At 46.2% G+C, this 18,802-nt stretch overlaps 1 protein-coding gene and 1 long non-coding RNA gene across 2 annotated transcripts; one reads left to right on the forward strand and one right to left on the reverse strand.

The window, feature by feature from the left end:
- Window positions 1-1,391: 1,391 nt before the first annotated feature.
- Window positions 1,392-6,603, reverse strand: TMEM252 (transmembrane protein 252). Its single transcript, XM_019463655.2, has 2 exons — window positions 6,252-6,603; window positions 1,392-2,467 (listed from the first exon to the last, which is right to left on the reverse strand). Exons 1-2 carry the CDS (start codon window positions 6,527-6,529, stop codon window positions 2,242-2,244), a joined length of 504 nt encoding a protein of 167 aa, XP_019319200.1. The 5' UTR covers window positions 6,530-6,603; the 3' UTR covers window positions 1,392-2,241.
- Window positions 6,604-10,559: 3,956 nt separating this feature from the next.
- LOC109275441 (uncharacterized) lies at window positions 10,560-17,390 on the forward strand. Its single transcript, XR_002084142.2, has 3 exons — window positions 10,560-11,404; window positions 14,699-14,854; window positions 17,167-17,390. It is a non-coding gene; the product is annotated as an uncharacterized LOC109275441 (long non-coding RNA).
- The last annotated feature ends 1,412 nt before the right edge of the window (window positions 17,391-18,802 follow it).

The raw sequence follows: 18,802 nt of genomic DNA on the forward strand, positions 1-18,802 counted from the left end.
TTATTGCAGTAAAGAGATCAAAACGATTCTCTTAGGTAAACCCGAGTGAGTGTGTTTCATGTGACTATCAGAAGTGGGAATAACCATCCGCTACAAATGCAAACTCTGGAAGAAAGCCCAATGACAGAGTTTGTTCAGGTCAGTGGATGCGCTCAGACCCCAGAGAATATTCCAGGAGAACAATCTCAGTAGAGCAATGGAAAGACATGACAAGAGAGAAATGATAAATTGCGTTGCAGATAAACAATCACCTTCCTGTTGGACAACCATGACTGGCCTTCATATCCAGGTATGCCCTTGATGTCAAGGATTCAAATCACGGATGCCCAAATTCATGTTTCATGTAAAGGGACCAGGATTTCCTTTCATGTGGCTTCCTGTGTATTTGTCAGGACACGCATAATCTGTGCACTCAGCAAAAAAGGAGAAGAGGAGGCCATGGAGGCCCCATTCCATCTCTACAACTCTCTTCCTCCTTGAGAGATCTTCACCCTTCCCACCACTGTCCAAACCATCTTTCGTCATCAACGGAATGAGCAGAGGCAAGGAAACTACACCATGAGGTGAGGGCCAAGCTCCTGGGCAGAAAACGTGGGGGGCTTATTTACATTTTAAAAGTGAACCCTGTTATATGTCAATGACAATGAAAAAATTTTAAATCTTTTTTAAATTAAAAAAAAAAAAGCAAACGCTAAAGCAAGCTTGGCTGCTTCCCCAAGGGCTTTAAGGTAGTGCACCTGCCCGGGGGCTCCGCTCCTATTAGGACCCACTTTCCGAAGCAGGACTGAAGTCCAGACTGCTCCGTGGGAGGAGGAAAGTAAGACAGGGTTAACCCAGCACAAATGTTTGAAGCGAAAAATCCTCTCACGCCCCTCTGTGGACCCTGCTTCACCCTCCCGGAAACAACTGTAGGTTATCTGGAAAGTTGCTTAATGGCTCGAAGTCTCAGTTTAATGTGTCTGTAAAAGGGGAATAGCCACTGCGCCTGTTACCGAAGGGTCTATTGAGGGCTAAATCCAAAGCACACAAAGTTCATGGTGCAGAGCCCATCCTATAAAAGACACTCTGTAATTGTTAGATATTGATCCCAGCATAAATTCCTCACTTGATGGAGGAAGAAACTGAGGCCCGGAGAGAAGAAGATTCTTGTCCAAGCGCTAAGACATTAAGCTGCATCTCTCCCCTCCACCCTGCCACCCGACTTGTCCTCTTATATTAAAACATATAATAAAATATAATAAAGCTGAGGAGGAATCAGGGGGTTTTAAAAGAAATGTCCCAAGTCAAAAATGCATGGATCCATATCTTGGGACACAAAGAACTTTCTGTTAAGGATCAAAGCATTCCACCATAGTCTCCTTTCTTTCAAAGTCTAGAGATTCACAGGGCGATTTGTTGAAATATACACGTATATTTTAATGCTTTTCAAGATTTACATCAAAATCTAGATTCATACAACCTATGGCTAATACAGTTTCTTCCCCTAAATTCTGTGCCTTATGAATTTTTAAGTCTGTTCCACTTGAGTGTCTGAGAAATCTTGTCCTCTCTGCTTGTACAACCATCCCGTTTTTAAGATCTTCCTTCAAAATTCTGTGTTCCAGCCATTTTGAAAGCAAATACTACAGTTGCTGTCCACATAGAAACCACACACACACACACAATTAAAAGAAAGTCATACAAAGTAACATTCGTGTCTTCCAAGAGGAAACCTCCCGTAAGGTGAATTACGATGCTGTCACTCTAGTTAATAGGGTAAATGGGGGGAGCTGCAAAGCCAGCCACCAAAACCTGCAAATTAAACAGGATGATGACCCTTCGTCTCCAGCACACTTTCTTCTTGCAGTTGTTGGGTAATGTACCTGAAAGCCCATGGCTGTCCATGAGCAGCACCTGTTCTCCCCATTGGGGGCTGGGGTGCTGGAGGGGGTTGAGTGAGAGCTAAAAGCCTCTTGGGGCACAGCTCCAAACGGCTGTCCAAAAGCCCAACTGGGCTGAGATTCGTGTGGATCCTTTGAAATGTGGCTTGCTGTCCACCACACCCTTCCGGGACCCCACGCTGCCCTTGCAGACCAAAGCACGTCCAGGAAACCGTAATGCTGTCGTTTCCCGCATCTCCTCGGCATGCGCTCGTGAGGGTCCCCGAAGACCCTTTCCCTCCCGTCGTCCAGTGCCCACGTTTACTACCAGCAGCCGTATCCCTTGAGGGTGCATCCCAAGCACTAGAGAGTATCTCCTGCTTCAGCATCCTGAGCATCCTTCAAATGGTGTGGCTGTCGCCACCCCGCCTGCCACGGACTCCTCATAGGAAGGTGGGGCCTCTGGGCGGGCGTCAGGTGCATCCTCGAATCCAAGGCCCATCTCTGTGTACACAGGTGGAGGGACATCCGAGGCCTCTCCCTCTGCCGGACAGGGTTGCTTCTCCACATCAGGACTCTCTTCATACGCAGGGGGGTAGAAATCTGGCCTGGGGATCAAAATGCCACACACGTACACATGTTATTTAAGTGGTTAACGCCAAAGAGGCATATGCCTGACTCTCTCAAATCACACTGTGTGAAGCGAAACTTTAAGAAACATTGATTTTGAAACAGATGTACTTCTTCCCTGGCATCACCAGTTTTCTAAAAAATGTGGGTTTTTTTTCCAGCAAAACCCTCCTCATCAGCCATGGGATGTGTGACTCTACAGTCATATTTTTCCCAGTGGGTTATTCCAAGTTATTCCCTCTCTCTTGCTCACGGGAACCAGGGGCTTTCAGCTGGGGGTTCTTCTAGAGGGCAGGAGGAGGGGGCCTCAATGCTGGAGCTGCCTTCCACCCAGTTATTTAACTCATCATATCCTTGTCCTCGTGCATACGCTTCTCCTTCTCTATGTGGTTGCACTCACTGTCTCAGATCCTCAGAGCCCAGAAACTAATGGATGAAAACCCACGTATAAACTGGTCAGATCGCTATGTTATACCCCTGAAACTAATGTAACGTTGTGTGTCAACTACACTCACGTAAAACATTAACACAGCAAAACACAAAAAACCCCAGCTCGGTGCAGTCTCCTCAACTCTGACAGATGCTCCCCTCTTTCTTCTCCCTTTTTCAAGTCTCAGCAAGCACGTTTCCAAAAAACATATGCGTTTCTCAAACTATCTCCACTGACAACTTCATGTAGATTTCACTTGCAGCCCTTTCTATGCCAAGAGGCCAATGGCAAAAGGAGCCATTCCCGCCAAAGGCGATGTATTCATCGGTAATCTTGCCCAACGTTGCTAATTGCTGAATCCTTCTGGCTTCTCCATCATGAATGGGACGGGGTGGGGGCTGGTGCGAGGTGAGGAAGAGAGAGGGTGAGCTTGATGGGTTTATTTATAGCGCGAATCCCTCGGTGCCTACGGGGAGTGTTTGTGGTATGTAACCACAACAGAACAGAGACTGCCATTTGTGGCCACAGCTCCATTCCAAATATCACCAGGCCCAAAGCCAGATGGCTAAAGACGTTGTCTACTGTATGGCATAAATCTCAGAAGTGTCACAGGGCACACGCATAAAGACACTGAAGACAGAGAGGTGAGCTTTTGCCCGGAGTGATTTGAGAAGCTTCCGGATCACGGCCACCCGCCCCCAAATCCCATCCACGTCTCTCAAACCCGTCCGCCCACACCAGTTCTCATTCTCGGAACCCCACATTCCACCACTGCAGTCTCCTCTGCTCTGATGCCTCGGTGTGGGTTCCCATTTTGAATGCAAATGCTTCTCAGCAATGCAACGTTTCCTTAACTGACTTACTGGCCGCTCTGAGTAGGCTGGGTACCTATTAGGTGCTGTGGGAAGAGGCAGGTCAATGTGGTGTCATGATAGCCGCATCATAGATCACTAAAATAATTCAGCACGCTGGGATGTTATGCGTGTGTTAGTAAATTCGAGCTGCCTCCTACAGGCAATCAGTTACTCTTATCAGGGATTCACACTCTCGAGGCAATCATCTAACATTTATACAAGAAAAAAAAATCATCCCTCGAGAAGCATCATCTATGATCATTTCAGTTATCTTAATCTTTTATCAAACCCAGAGACCTTGCTAGTTAGCATAATAAACATTGGAAATGGGGGTTGGTTATTATAATTAGTATCTTATTAATTAGCATAATGCCAAAAATCAACCATCATGGGTAAAATTGCTTATAATCAAGATACATATGGGGCACCCGGGCGGCTCAGTCCGTGAAGCGTCCGAGTTCAGCTCAGGTCACGATCTCACGGTTGGTGAGTTCGAGCCCCATGTTGGGCTCTGTGCCGACAGCTCGGAGACTGGAACCTGCTTTGGATTCTTTGTCTCCCTCTCTCTCTGCCCCTCCCCTGCTGGTGCTCTGTCTCTGTCTCTGTCTCTCTCTCTCAAATATAAACAAACATTTAGGGGGAAAAAAGGATACATGCAGTAGCTAAGATATTTTATTTTTTTTTCAATGGTTTATACTATTTATTTATTTATTTATTCATTTTCAATATATGAAGTTTATTGTCAAGTTGGTTTCCATACAACACCCAGTGCTCATCCCAAAAGGTGCCCTCCTCAATACCCATCACCCACCCTCCCTTCCCTCCCACCCCCCATCAACCCTCAGTTTGTTCTCAGTTTTTAAGAGTCTCTTATGCTTTGGCTCTCTCCCACTCTAACCTCTTTTTTTTTTTTTTTTTTTTTGCTTCCCCTCCCCCATGGGTTTCTGTTAAGTTTCTCAGGATCCACATAAGAGTGAAACCATATGGTATCTGTCTTTCTCTGTATGGCTTATTTCACTTAGCATCACACTCTCCAGTTCCATCCATGTTGAGTAGCTAAGATACTTTAGATCAAGAAGGCAAAAGAATTTTTTAAGGAGTCTTGCAGCCTGTGTCTTAAGGATGATGCTTGAGGTTTTATCCCTGAATGGTCCTGTGTTGGGTGGGCCAAGAGTGAGGAGGGTTTTGGTTGTCTGATACCAACCCTCAGGTGAACTGCATTTGGCTATACTGTGGCAACATATATATAACCTGAAATTTACCACTTATCCATTTTAAGCGTACCGACGAGCGGCATTCAGTACAGCCACACCGTTACGCAGGCATCTCCAGAACTTTTCCATCGTCCCAAGTTGAAACTCTGTACTCAGTAAATGGTAAGTCCCTCCTCCCCCACCGCCAGCCCTGGTCACCCCTGTTCTTTCTGTCTGTGAATTTCGCTGCATCTCATATAAGTGGAATCATACAGCATTTGTCTGTTTGCGTCTGGCTTTTTTTACTTAGCATAATGTCTTCAAGGTTCATCGACACTGTAGCATATGTCAGAATTTCCTTCTCTTTATGGCTGAATAATATTCCGCTGTGGGTATAGACCACACTTTTTTGTTCCTTCATCCACTGGTGGACATATGGGCTGTTTCCACCTTTTTGCTCTTGTGAATAAGGCTGCTGGGAACAGTGGTCTACAAATATCACTTCAGGTTCCTGCTTTTAATTCTTTTGTCTGTATACCCAGAAGTAGAATTTCTGGATCAAGCGGTAATTCTATATTTAACCTCTGTACTATTCTTCATAAAATGATTGCACCATTTCACATTCCCACCCGCAGTGTATAAGGTTTTGGATTGCTAACACTTGTTTTCCGTGTGTGTGTGTGTGTGTGTGTGTGTTTTAAACAATAGCCATCATAATGGGTGTGAGGTGGTAAGATTAACTCAACTACCTCTGGAATGTTATTATCTGGCCTTGAATCAATCTTTCATGCAAGGTGTGATCAGAATACCCAAAAGGTCCATAAGCTGGGACCACACGGAGTTCATGAAGAGGTGGCAGGACTAATTCTATGCCTGTCTGTTCATTTGTTGTGTGGCAGAATTGGGCCTGGAACTTGCTTTCATTATAACCCGGTAGCCAGGCTGTGGGGGTAACTTAACCACCCCCTGCCCCTCAGGACAGCTCCCATGATACAACAAAAGAACCCAAGAGTTGGGCCTCTTAAGTTGGCTGACGTAGCTCTTCAACGGGGGAGAGGTGGTTTCTCTGATATAAGTTCCCTCTGCTTGAAGGATTTCCCCAGAAGCAGCCCCATTCTTCCTAAGGATTAACCCCAAGTAATTTCCCAACAAGAAAGCTCCATTTCTAGACATACGGCCTGGCAGGACATGGATATTATCCCACTGTGGGATTAGGGTCATTCCACTTTTCCAGAACTCAGCCCCATTGCAGCTCCCCTCTGTCCCCTGGCTTTTCAGCACGTACCTGTCGACTGTGGCCAGGGGCAGTGCCCCGTGAGCAAGGTGTCGTCTGAGCACGTGCGTGAACACCCCTTTGCTTTCCCTGGCCTGGCGGTAGGTACTCCAGAAAATTCCACTCAGAAGGATCACAAACCCCAGGGGCAGAAGCATATAGGCCAGGATCAGGTTCCCTCGACAGTTGAACATCGATCCTGAGGAAATGAGGAAGGCTCCCAGGCAGATCATCAGGAAGCCCGTCAGGAGGACAAGGGCACAGAGCACTAGACCGGTTCTGTTCCGCATCCCTGCCCCTCCGTAGCCCTTCCTCTCCCCTGCTTCCCTTGCTCCTCGAGAATGCTTTCATTAGCCAGCTCGAAGCTTTATATGCTCTGGGACCAAGTGGCCTTTGGACAATTAAGTGAAGTAGGCACTTAGAAGCTATTCATTAACCATTGAAAGTAACCGTAATATCCTTGGAGGATTAACCTAAAAACACAGCATTGTGTAATGCAGGAAGGCGTGGCTTCTCACTGCTGTGTTGCTCTTCTGAGCTGGACCCTCGGCCAACCCCAGTTGTTTGAGGGAAGGTCTCCTTTGATTGAAAGGGCACGGATCTCTTAATCCCCCTGGTGGGTAATTCTCCACCAATGCTCGAGAAATTAGCATTCCTTGATGATCTTCTTTGTGGTTTGGCAGGGGATCCTTCCCTGATTTCTTCTCTCTCTCTCTGTACTAAAAAGACATTTTTAAAGCTCTTAACAAGTATGTCTTGCCTCTCTCAATGGAACTCCTTTATTGCCTTCGCCCTATGTTACTGGGAAAAATTCCAAGAGAAAATCCCGTGGGGATGAACTCCCTGATTCCTTCTCTGTGGATAAGAAAATGAGCATCCACAGGGGGAGGAGAGGGAATTCTGGACAGAAGGATTGTAATCAGCGGAGCTTTGGGAGTTTGGGGGGGAATTTCTGGGGATGGTTGGAAAAGGTGATGATCTGGTGACTTCTCTGATTCTGGTTTTGTATCTTTCCCACTGTCGGACCCAAACGTTGAGATCGTGGGGTCACTGCTGGTTAACACGCAGGTGTTTGAGAAAAAATGTTTGCTTTTGCTCAACTGTTGGCAACCATGCTTGGCTTAACTTTTCTGCTCTTGCAAGAGGCCACAGGTATTTAATAAAAGAGTATGCCCTAAAATGTGTAGCATGTCTCCGCCACCGCACCAAACAGACAGACACGTGTGAGAAGCGGTGTCTGTTCAATCCACACCCTCCCTCACGTACACCTTAGGGTGTCACAAAGCATAGTAAAGCCTCTGAAAAGTCCTGCAGTCTTTCTTCCCCTCTGAAGACACATATGCAATGAAATTTGTTTTGGTAGCTGCCGTGCAAAAAATGTTCCCCGTCCTCTCCCCTCTACCTTGCTCTAGGTAGCTTCGCCTCAAAAAAGGTTTACGGAACCAGCCTTCTGTTTTCTGTCTGGGGCTCGCTTCTTCCGTCTTGACCGTCTTTGGTCACGGACACCCTGTTCTAGATCTGGGGCGTGCTCCGATTCCTTCCAATTTTATTTGATGGTTTGGCATGTCCCTGCCGAGAGTCTCCTGCCCACAGGGACTCTGGGTCACATTTGTGCAGAGGGATTGTCTTCAGTCCCTCCCCGCTGCTCCTCTACCCTGCTCCTCCGTTACGATTATTTTCCATTTACTTTCCCAATGGGAAAAGGAATTCTTTGTGCTGTGCCCCAGTAGTTCCATGCACATCCTTTCGCCGTATACCCATCATCTCATGTTATGGGCTAAAAGAGAGAAAGACACGGGATCAAAAATGATATAAGACGCTTCCCTATTCCGCCTCCTAACCTCTACCCTTATTAGCTTTAATATTTGCCCCGATCTACTTTCTTCTTCTAGTGTTGCTGTTATCCTTACAGTCTGAAAACAACCCTTTTGTTCTCCCTTCTTCCCCAATTGGTCTTGAGGTTTTCAGATTTCCAGGATGGCCCCTGCTGATCCCCGCCTTCTGTTATCTGTGTCCCCTTGAGTGTGGGCTGGACATATTGAGGGTAGGCTGGACACAGTGACTTGATTCTAACCAGTAGAATATGGTTGGGGCGCCTGGGTGGCTCAGTCGGTTAAGCACCCGACTTCGGCTCAGATCACGACCTCGCGGTTCCTGGGTTCGAACCCCACGTCGGGCTCTGTGCTGCCAGCTCAGAGCCTGCAGTCTGCGTCAGATTCTGTGTCCCCCCCTCTCTCTGCCTCTCCCCTGATGGCGCTCTGTCTCTTTCTCTCAAAAATAAATAAAGGCATTAAAATTGTTTTAAAAAATAGAACATGGCTGGCTGTCACTTCTGAAATTAGGTTGTAAAATTAGGGTTTTTTTTTAATGTTTATTTATTTCTGAGGCAGAGGGAGACAGAGCAGGAGCGGGGGAGGGGCAGAGAGAGAGGGAGACACAGAATCTGAAGCAGGCTCAGGGCTCTGAGCTGTCAGCACAGGGCCTGATATGGGGCTCAAACTCACAAGCCGTGAGATCATGACCTGAGCTGAAGTCAGTCACCCAACCGACTGAGCCACCAAGGCTCCCCACTAGCTTTGTCTTTCTAGCAGACTTTCTATTGTCCTCATGGCTTATACCCTTTGAAGAAGGGCATGGCTCTATTGGAGAGGCCCGTATGACAAGGAACTGAGGGCAGCTTGTGGCCAACAGTCAGGGAGAAACTGCATCCTGCCGACGATCATGGGAACTTGAAATCAAATCCTTGCCCAGCTGAGCCTTGAGATGACTATATCCTAAGTAACACCTAGTTTGAGAGACCGCAAAGCTAAGGACCCAGCTTTGTCACACCCAGCTTCCTGCCCCACAGAAACTGTGAGATGATAAGCGTGTGTTGTTTTAAGTTGCTGAGTTTTGTGGCAATTTGTTAGGCAGCAATATATAACTAAGACAGCTCTTTGGGGACAGCCCTTTGTCTCAAAGGGGACAAGCGGGGTTAAGTGTTTACATGGTGTCTGCACACAGAACCCACCCCGTGAAGGTAGGCTATGATCACGCTCACCGTTTTTGTTAACATCATCAATACTGTAATTATTGGTGGTAAAATTGGGTAGGAAGGGGCAAGATTCAGGAGACAGCAGGAGGAGGAAAGGAGTCACTTACTTGATCGAAAATAAAGGGCACGATCTTGGGCTCAGAAGAGTTGAGGAGTTTCTCTGCAGGGAGGTGGGGCATCAAGAAGAAAGACCAGGAGTATCTGTAGTTTGTGAAGAAAGTAGAGAGAAAGAGAAAAAAGTCAATATGGAAACATGAAGCATGGCTGGGAACCATGTGTCTCCCTCACGGCGGTTGAGACGTCCTCCCGTAAGCTTTAGGTGGAAGTTATTTTTGTCTCTTTGTGTTTACTATTATTAAAGATATAAATTACTAAATTATATATATATATATATAGAATCACAGTAATATATATATTTATATATATATAAAAAAACTGTGATTCTGCTTCAGTTCTGAACCACATGCATGACTGCTCTCTGAGCATTATTCTCCTTTAATGCCTCAAAAATGGTGACGGTGAAATAGCACAGACATTGAGAGAAAGCACCCTGGTCTCCGTCAGTCTGGAAGATGCAGAACCTCAAGCAGAAGGGAGGTTGTGATGACAGAAGAGAAAACACAGGCCGAATCCTCAGGGCTGGAGAGAATTTTTAAAAATCCAATAAAGAGCCCAATACCAAAACATCACCTGAAAGATTCAGTTTCAGGAGCTCTCTGAGCCTCTGGCTGGCTTCCTTATGCTCTGTCCTGTCTCCTAGGTCTGCTTTGACCGCCCAGGCCAATGTTCCTGATCTTGTCCACCTTGCCAATCACCCAGCACTAAGTGTGAGAAGGAGGGGCCAAAAATATCAACTCCATTTAAAGGGAGAGAGACTGAGACACAGATTTCTGAGTCACCCGAGTGGATACAGACGATTTGGGACTGATGGGAAGAAGAATACACCAGAGGAATATGGGTAGAAGCCCATCTCTGTTAGGGAGATGTTCTGGGACCCAGTAGAAGCCAAGCCATAGTCCTCCTGTCCCGAGTCCCCTTCAAGAGATCCATCCAGGGAGCGCCTGGGTGGCTCAGCCAGTTACGCGTCTGACTCTTGATTTCGGCTCAGGTCATGATCTCACGGTTGTGGGATCGAGCCCTGTGTCAGGCTCCACGCTGAGCATAGAGCCTGCTTAAGATTCTCTCCCTCTCTCTCTCTCTATCTCTCTCTCTCTCAAAAAGGAGATCCATCTAGAAAATGTCTTGCTTTTAAACCAGTTTATTTATTCATTATTATAATTCTTAAAAATTCACTCAGCAGCAAAAGCTCCTGACTTGGCAATAGACAGTAAGATGTTATTTGGCCCCCAGCCAAACCATCTTAAAACATAATCACTCTTTCAACACTGTTCCTTTGAGCATGACTGACCCATGAGCACTTCTGAACATTGAGTGCAGCTGAGGTCCAAGCGCTGTTTTGCCTCCCGTGTCAGAGCCCCCTGAACCCTCACCCTTCTTTCGGACTCTCCTGTGTAATATGTAGATTTTGTGCAGCTTCTAACAGCTCTCTGCACTCCGGCCTTTGTTTATCGTGCACATGGGCCAGCGCCCTTCTCTCAAAAACGGGAAAATTGTATTGTTTTGGATGAGAGGCTAATGGGGACTTTGGAAGGAAGCTAGCTAATGGTGTGTAGGAGCTGTTGCACAGGAGGGGTCAAGAGCTGGGGGAGAGTGGCCAGATTTCAGAAGGTCACTTTGGTTTAGGAAGTGAAGCTTTGTGGGAGGGGGGAAAGGTGAGCATATGCGTAGCCAGCCATGTCAGCCCGGTCCGATTTCATGGTGGTGATTACTGAGTGATTTCTGGATTAGCCTTTCACACGTGCAGGTTCATTGAGCACTGGCCACTTCCTTCTCCTTGTTTTCTTTGCTTTTGAAACTTTTGCCCCACCTCTCTTTTTCCCCTCACTCACTCAGGAAGATTTACATGCAGACATTTTTAGGTTGGCAGGAAACGACAGCTTCTCAGGAAATGTGTGGCACCGTGCAGTAAGGTGGTATTAGACCAAGGCACAAGGCTCACATTCACCTTGGGATGGACCTAGTGAGCACGAAGGACAGACAGTGCCCAGCAAGGCCAGGACCGGTGAGACCTGTGAGTTATTCGTTTAGGGTACAAAACTTCTGGGGTGCCAAAACACTTAGGAATCAAGATAAATCGTATTCTTGAACAGTATTTTAAAAACTCAAATTGACAAACTGTGACCCATGAGCTGGCCGCCTGTTTCTCTGAATGAAGTTTTGGTGAGGAAATTGAGTCATGTCTATGGACCAAGGAAGAAGACAAATTCTGTTCTAGAAAGAGCTCAGCTTCCAACTTAATCCTGAAATAAGCCAGAAAAGATTTATTTTCTTTGTGGATCTGTGGAAAACTGAAAAGAGACCCTACTTCTGTGACCATTTTGAATCAGAGCAGAAGGCGAAGGCAGGGCAGAATTGGACGGCCTGCTTTTACACCAGTTGGCATGATGGTCAATTACTTGTAAATATAACGTGGGTTCTGTGTGCCACCTTACGAAATTCTCTTTCATGTTGATCTTCTCTTGAAAATTTTTTAATGTCTATTTATTTTGAGAGAGAGAGAGAGAGAAGAGACAGAGCGTGAGCAGGGGAGGGGCAGAGAGAGAGGGAGACACAGAATCCGGAGCAGGCTCCAGGCTCTGAGCTGTCCGCACAGAGCCCTGTGCGGGGCTCAAACTCACGAACTGCGAGATCACGACCTGAGCCGAAGTCGGATGCTTAACCGACTGAGCCACCCAGATGCCCCGTGATCTTCTTTTGCAAACAGTGACAACCCAGCAGCCATGAGCATCCACGGTACTCTGATTATTGTCTCTATGTACCATCCCACCAAATAACCCAACTATCTTGGGAGAAGTGGCTGATTCTGGGGCTCAGGCAGAAGCTCCAGGAGATGTAATATTAAAGTGGAAAGCAAGGAAGTGAACGAACACTCCAAGAGTTATGCCTAATGGGTATGGGAGCCCCCCTGAAGAGGTCTCCGCTAGCTCAGGGTTTCTTATCCTCAGCACTATTTACATTTGGAGCCAAAAAATCCTCTGCAACAGGGACTCTTCTGTGCATCGTGCAGTGTTTAGTGGTAACCCTATCCACTAGATATCCAGTCACGGAAATCAGCAATATCTACAGACACTGCTAAATGTCCCCTGGGGATCAAAACTGCCCCTGGCTGAGAACGATTGCACTAGCCCAAGATGGGACAATCTGAGCACCAAAATTTCAGAAATGGAAGTAAATAGAAACACAATACATAAAAATCCACAAGTTTATAATATCTCTTCAGTACTAAACAACAATCATCTCTGATTTTTGTTATGTCGTCCTATCTATTCTCTTTGTTCCTTCCCTTACAAACTCTTTAGATAGATGTGGGAGCTTCTGGAAATTTCTTTATCCCTGCCTTGTGTTCTGGAAGCGTCCCTTAGCCAAATGTTCCAGCTCATTAATTTAATATTCATCTGTGCCCATTTAGATACTCAGCTCAATTTTTAAGGAATGGTGATTATATTTTTAATAATCCAGAAGTCTGATTATCTCTTTCACATGGCTGCTTTTCTGTTTTATGGCTGCAATAATCATCCCAGCGAATAAAGTGCTGATGATCGGGACCAGCTTTTAGGGTGTGCAGGTAGATGATCTTGGTGTGGGAGGTTCTTCTCTACAGCATATGAGATCTGGAAACCTCTCATATCAGAAGCATCTGGTGCTTTCCTCTTCTTGTCACCTCTTCCCACCCTGTTCCTATTGTTGTATATGTAGATTTATCAAGTTCTACTCTAATTCTATGTCCAGAGTCAGCCCTTCTGATAGGCTAGCCCCCAGGTTCTCTTCCTTCCTTCCTTTCCTTCCTTTTCTTCCTTTCCTTTCTTTAAAAATTTTTTTTTCCATTTATTTATTTTTTGAGAGACATAGAGAGACAGAGCACAAGTTGGGGAGGGGCACGGAGAGAAGGAGACACAGAATCTGAAGCAGGCTCCACTCTCCAAGCTGTCAGCACAGAGCCCGGCATGGGGCTCGAACTCACAAACCGTGAGGTCATGACCTGAGCCGAAGTCGGACGCTTAACCAACTGAGCCACCCAGGTGCCCCATTTCCTTACTTTTTTAGAGAGAGAATGCACAGGCAGGGGAGAAGGGCAGAGGGAGAGAGAGAGAGAGAACGAGAGAGAGAGAGAGAGAGAGAGAGAGAGAGAGAGAATCCCAAGCAGGCTCCACACTCAGCTTGAAACCTAACATGGAGCTCGACCCCATGATCCTGGGATGGTGAACTGAGCTAAAAATCGAGAGTCACTCAACCAACTGAACCACCCAGGCACCCCCAGGCTCACTGTCTAAAACAGTTACAAGGCTTTAACGTGGAAGCAAACACCCCTGTTGTCAGAACGTCAGCATATGAAGGACATGGGCAGATCATGACCGGCTCCTGAGTTCATAATGCAATATTTTAATTTACTGACCAGATTATGATTGACAAGGACTCGCCCTACATGCTACAGGTTAACCTTGATCTTGAAGTTCCTCCAGTTAGTGTACAAAAAGCTCTTACCTTTGCAGTATCCTTTGACTGGCTTTTAAAAAAGTTTTTATTGCTCTGTCAATCCAATTTTCTTCATTTCATTTTCTAGGAAATCCTCACATTTTCTGATCTTCCATTCTAACTTTTCTTGTGTGACGTTTCAGTAGAATTTGGGGAGGGACAAAAAGCATACAGATGTTCTCAGCCTGCCAATCTGCCCCTAACGTTTTTCGGAGTATACGGTGACACGAGTGGGCATTATTTACACAATTAGGATAAAACCATATATGTGATTTTGTATTTCACTGTCTTCACTAGAACAACATGTGCTTTTTGAAAACATTATTTTTATGATTGCACACTCAAGGATGAGCCTTTACAGACCATCCAGTTGGAGTATAATTACTAATTTTCTTTTATTTCTTCAGCACTGAATAATAAGGTCCTTGAGGACAGAGAAATATGTTATCCTGAAGACTAAAATGTGTGCCATGTGGCAGCTTGATAAGTTCTCCTGACTCACTGTGATTTTTTTTTTTCAGCTGAGTAATCAGAATCAAGGCAAAGACTTGGGATAGGAGATGGAGGGGCACGCAGGAAAGAAGGTTCATTTGGGAGCCGAGAAGACCAATATAGGCATTCCTGTCTTCTGACTTGATTTCCCCTCTTCTACTTTTTGGTGCTATTGCAGAAGTGGATCCTTAGTCGGGCTGGGAAATATGGATGTTCAGATTTTCCTTCCTCTTATTAAAGCCCTAGAAATAGGAAGGTGCCCTTGGCACACCATGTTTCTTTCGGCACACATCAAAATACGTATAAAGTATTTCAGAGGGGATGTGTTTCTACATTACAGGTGTATGAAAAAGTCTAAAGATGGTGTTCATCTACCCAGGTTGCTATTTACTGCCTCAGAAGGATGAGTCATTCTCTGTTTACACTGAGGGACTGAAGTTATGTCTGTTTGCAGCGAGCAGTGTAACCAAGTCGTGAAGATGCCATGACAGTAACTGTAAGCTCTCCTGGGATTGTGACATGCACAGTGTTAGAAACCTTTATTTCAGTGTATTGGGATGAATAGTTCAGTACGCTTGACCAAGTGTTGGAAATCAAGATTAAAAAGCAAAAGGCAACAATTACTCTGGGTTCATCATCAAACCCAGGATGATTTTTCAAATTTTATAAATATAACTGAGATTCTTAAAAGCAGATGACTCCCGTTTCCTATCCACACGCACATACACACACAAACACACACACACACACAACCTGGAAAACAAATCCAGGGTCTTATTTTTTTTCCTCTTTCTTTTTGTCAGTGCCTCTGTTTCTTTAAAATGAGTCACTGGTGTGTAGCACAGGGGAAAAATGAATAATTCCTTAAAAATAGTCCTATTTTCCAATGAGAAGCTGAGATTTAGACATAAATTACTATCTCAAAACAGAGTAGTCTCACAGGCTTTTAAAAACAGTCAATAAGGGCCCAAATTTGTTCATATTTTGAAAGATGTATGGAAGAAGGCCGGAAGGGACATTTTGCCACTGACCTGCAGGACGGGAATAATTCAGGTGAAATTGAAATCTGTATGATTTCTCACATTTCTCGCTTTTCACATGGCCTGACTTGAAAAACTTATCTAAAAAAACTGTCATTATCACGTATTGAGTTCCGTGTGCCAGGTACCATTGGTTTGCTTTCTTTAATTCTCACAACACTGCGAGATAAATATAAGCTCCAACTGGGACTGGAGGATGCTGTAGTTCTAGGAGGACCGGCGACCGAGGTCACTTACAGCCAGTCGGCAAACCGACGGCTAACTATCCAGTCTTCATCTGACCTCGCGGTGCCTCCCTTGACAGCTGACCTTAAGGCTGGCAATTTTACTTGATTAGCTTACAACAGATAAAATTACCAATTGCTGTTTCCAGTGGATGTAACAAAATTATAGACTTGCAGTATTTCTTGATCACCTACCATTTACAAATATCTCACTCGGGACGGGCTAGGCTTTGCTTCAGAGCAACCAACCCTAGACGTCAGTGAGTTTAAATAACAAAAGTGCATTTCTTCGTTCACTCAACACATCCATCATGGGTCAGCTGGGGCTCTAAGTTGACATTACCCCAGCCGAGGGAGGAGCTATTGTCCAGAACATTAATAGTCACAATGGCCAAGAGAAAAGACCACACTGATTGTGATTAGAATTTCGGCCCAGAAGCGTCACGCACCATTTTACGTACGATTCATTGGTGGTGATTGGCTACATGTCCCTAATCAACCACAGGGGTCCAAGAAGCGCAAACCGGTCAGGCCCAGAAGATTCTAATCGGCAGAAATATTTGGTGAGCAACACTAACTGTGTCTTACCGGGCACGCAGCTAGGTGCTGGGGGGAACACAAAACATAAGATGTGGTCTTTGTTCTTAGAGAGCTTACCGTTGACGCATTGGGGGTGGGGGGATGGGGGGAAAGGAACCGTAATGCAGAGAAGCATAAGGGCCAGAGTAGTTGGAGCATCACGTTAGAGGAATACAGAGGAAAGAGTTCATTTTTCATCGATTTAATTTCACCGTTAATTTTAAATGGCAAGGGCCCAGAAGCCTTTGTAGAGAAGAATACAGATGAGTTTCATAGTTTGAAGGATTGCAGGATTTTAGGGAGAAAACTACCGCCACCAAGGGAACCTCGGGAAAGGGGTGGGCGTGTTCAAGCAAAGATGGGTATACCGGCGGGAAAGCGAGGCCGGTGGGTAAGACAAGCGATGAAATCAAAGAAAGGAAAAGCCATTTGGAGGCAGATCTCGGAAGTGTCCGTGCCATGTAAGGAAAGAGTGCCTTTGCATTGAAGCTGCTGTATCTTATCAGAACTCTGTCGAGGACATTTCGGACGAATCCACGTTGTCTCAGCTGCATTACTATCGTGACACAGTCACCATTCTTAGAAGGGTACGTTCTCGTGCCCGTTTCAGTCAAATCACAAGATCATCAGAGCAGAGCCCCTGGTACGTGACAGGTGCCCAATAACTGGACGGAGGAATGAGTAGGAAGAAACCTGAGAAAGACATTCTGCGTGCATCCTTTGAGAGCTGGTCAACTACTGAGTGTCCGCACTTAATTTTGTTTTTTTTTTAAAGAAAGAACAAAAATTCCTGAATAGAGCCACTTGCGTGAAGCCTCCGTAAGATGTCCTCCATTTCTGCACGTTTAATGCGTTCCCTGTCTTCCTTTCTTCAGCCGCAGGTTATGTTAATTCTTAACGTTACCTTTTAGGTTCGATCCTCCAATTCTGTAACCAAATTTGTCTTTTCTCTGAAATTTTTCTAGGCTCTCTGGGCATCTCAGAATCTCAGAGCCTCCAACTCTGGATGCAACTTGCTACACCAGACGCTGCCCCCTGTAGATTGGGCGAAAGGAGCTCTAAGAAATTAACCAAATTTAAAAAACAAACAACCCCCGCCAACCCTGCCTAGGGCTGTTAAAGAATACAGAACGTTCCAGCAGCCAAGTGGCATTGTCAGCGGTGGGCTAGGATTTTACACCTCGTAGGAACAGAATGGGGATGGGGGGGGGGGGAGGTGCGGGGATCTGAGGGAATAATATTAATGGCTTGAGTTGGTCCCAGATGGAAGCTCGCTGTGTTTATACCAAAACGCTGCTCTGCTTCCTTATGCGGAAGACAGAGGCTCTGTTGAGTCGTTTAAGCAAAACCTTGCAAAGCACGCGTGGCCGTCTGGGATTTGCGGCAGAAGAACAAGCCAGTGGGAGAAGGAAGGGAGACAGAGCCAGGCCACGGGATGCAATGTGGTAGACACTATGAGCGTCTCCGGGTGTCTCAGCGCTTCCCAAACTGCTGGTCCGGGCAAGCCACCTGAATTCTCCAGAACGTGCACGTTCTGATAAGGCAGGTCTGGGGCGGGGCTTGCAATTCTTCATCTCTAACAAGCTCCCAGGTGACGCCAATGTTGCTGGCCCCTGAACCACACTTTAAGTAGCAAGGAGTCAGGGTAACTGCTTCACCTATCCTCTTCCTTGGTCGAGCCCTAAAGGTCAGGTGCTTACCTGCACGGGGTTCAGCGAGAGTAACTCCCTCTCGGTCCCACAGGGCGAGCATGTTAATCAGCCCAAGCCCATCATGGTAATTCTACTCCCTTTGCCAGTGATTGGCTTGGGACGGGCCACGTGACCCATCTTGGTCAAGGAGATAAAAGGAAAACCGTCGGGGGTGGGGAGAAAGACATGTTTTGAAAGGCCTTTTTTTTTTCTTTCTTGTCTTGTCTTGTCTTGTCTTGTCTTGTCTTGTCTTCCCTCCCCTCCCCTCCCTTCCCCTCCCTTCCCTCCCCTCCCTTCCCCTCCCTTCCCCTCCCTTCCCTCCCCTCCCCTCCCCTCCCCTCCCCTCCCCTTCCCTTCCCGATAAAGCTTCCCAGGATGGCAGTTTGCCACTTCCTGGTTTTGGAGCTTCCCCGGTGAGGATGGGATTCTTGGAGCTTCTGTGCTTAGTCTACAAGTTTAAGGAGAGATCTCCCTGGCCCCTTCCCCCTACCTCTCCGTTAGATCCTGTCTTTGTCTGCACCTACCCTCGTTGAGTCTTCAACAATAGAATCCCATGGGGAGCTATTTTGGACCCTCTTTTCATCTCTCATTCTCCGTGTTGGAGTTTTCAAACTGTGGGTAGCAACTCACCGGCAGGTCATGAAATCACCCACAGCAGGTTGTGCCCAGCACCGGGAGAAAGAACAGAGGATCCCTGAACGTTCCCCGTGGTAGAGGTAAGATTTGGTCAGGTTCATTGTCGTTGGTGACGTATGCGGGATAGAAAACGTATTTCTTATTCTAGGGCCTCCTCGAACTTTGAGAACTACAGGTTTTTGCACTCTCGTTCATTGCTAGGATTCTCAAGCCTCTATCTCTACTTCCGTTTCTACCTGCTTGTCTTTCTCGGTTCCAAACCTCTGTCTTTACC

Source organism: Panthera pardus, unplaced genomic scaffold (genome assembly GCF_024362965.1).
Source record: "Panthera pardus isolate Hobbes unplaced genomic scaffold, ASM2436296v1 HiC_scaffold_20, whole genome shotgun sequence".
Lineage (NCBI taxonomy): Eukaryota > Metazoa > Chordata > Mammalia > Carnivora > Felidae > Panthera > Panthera pardus.

What these genes read in the sequence shown, in the direction of transcription:
- TMEM252 (XM_019463655.2), bottom strand. Translation starts at nt 6,529, where the DNA reads ATGCGGAACAGAACCGGTCTAGTGCTCTGTGCCCTTGTCCTCCTGACG. An exon ending in CCCCTGGCCACAGTCGACAG is followed by an intron (nt 2,468 to 6,251) that starts GTACGTGCTGAA and finishes TTTGATCCCCAG; the next exon opens with GCCAGATTTCTACCCCCCTG.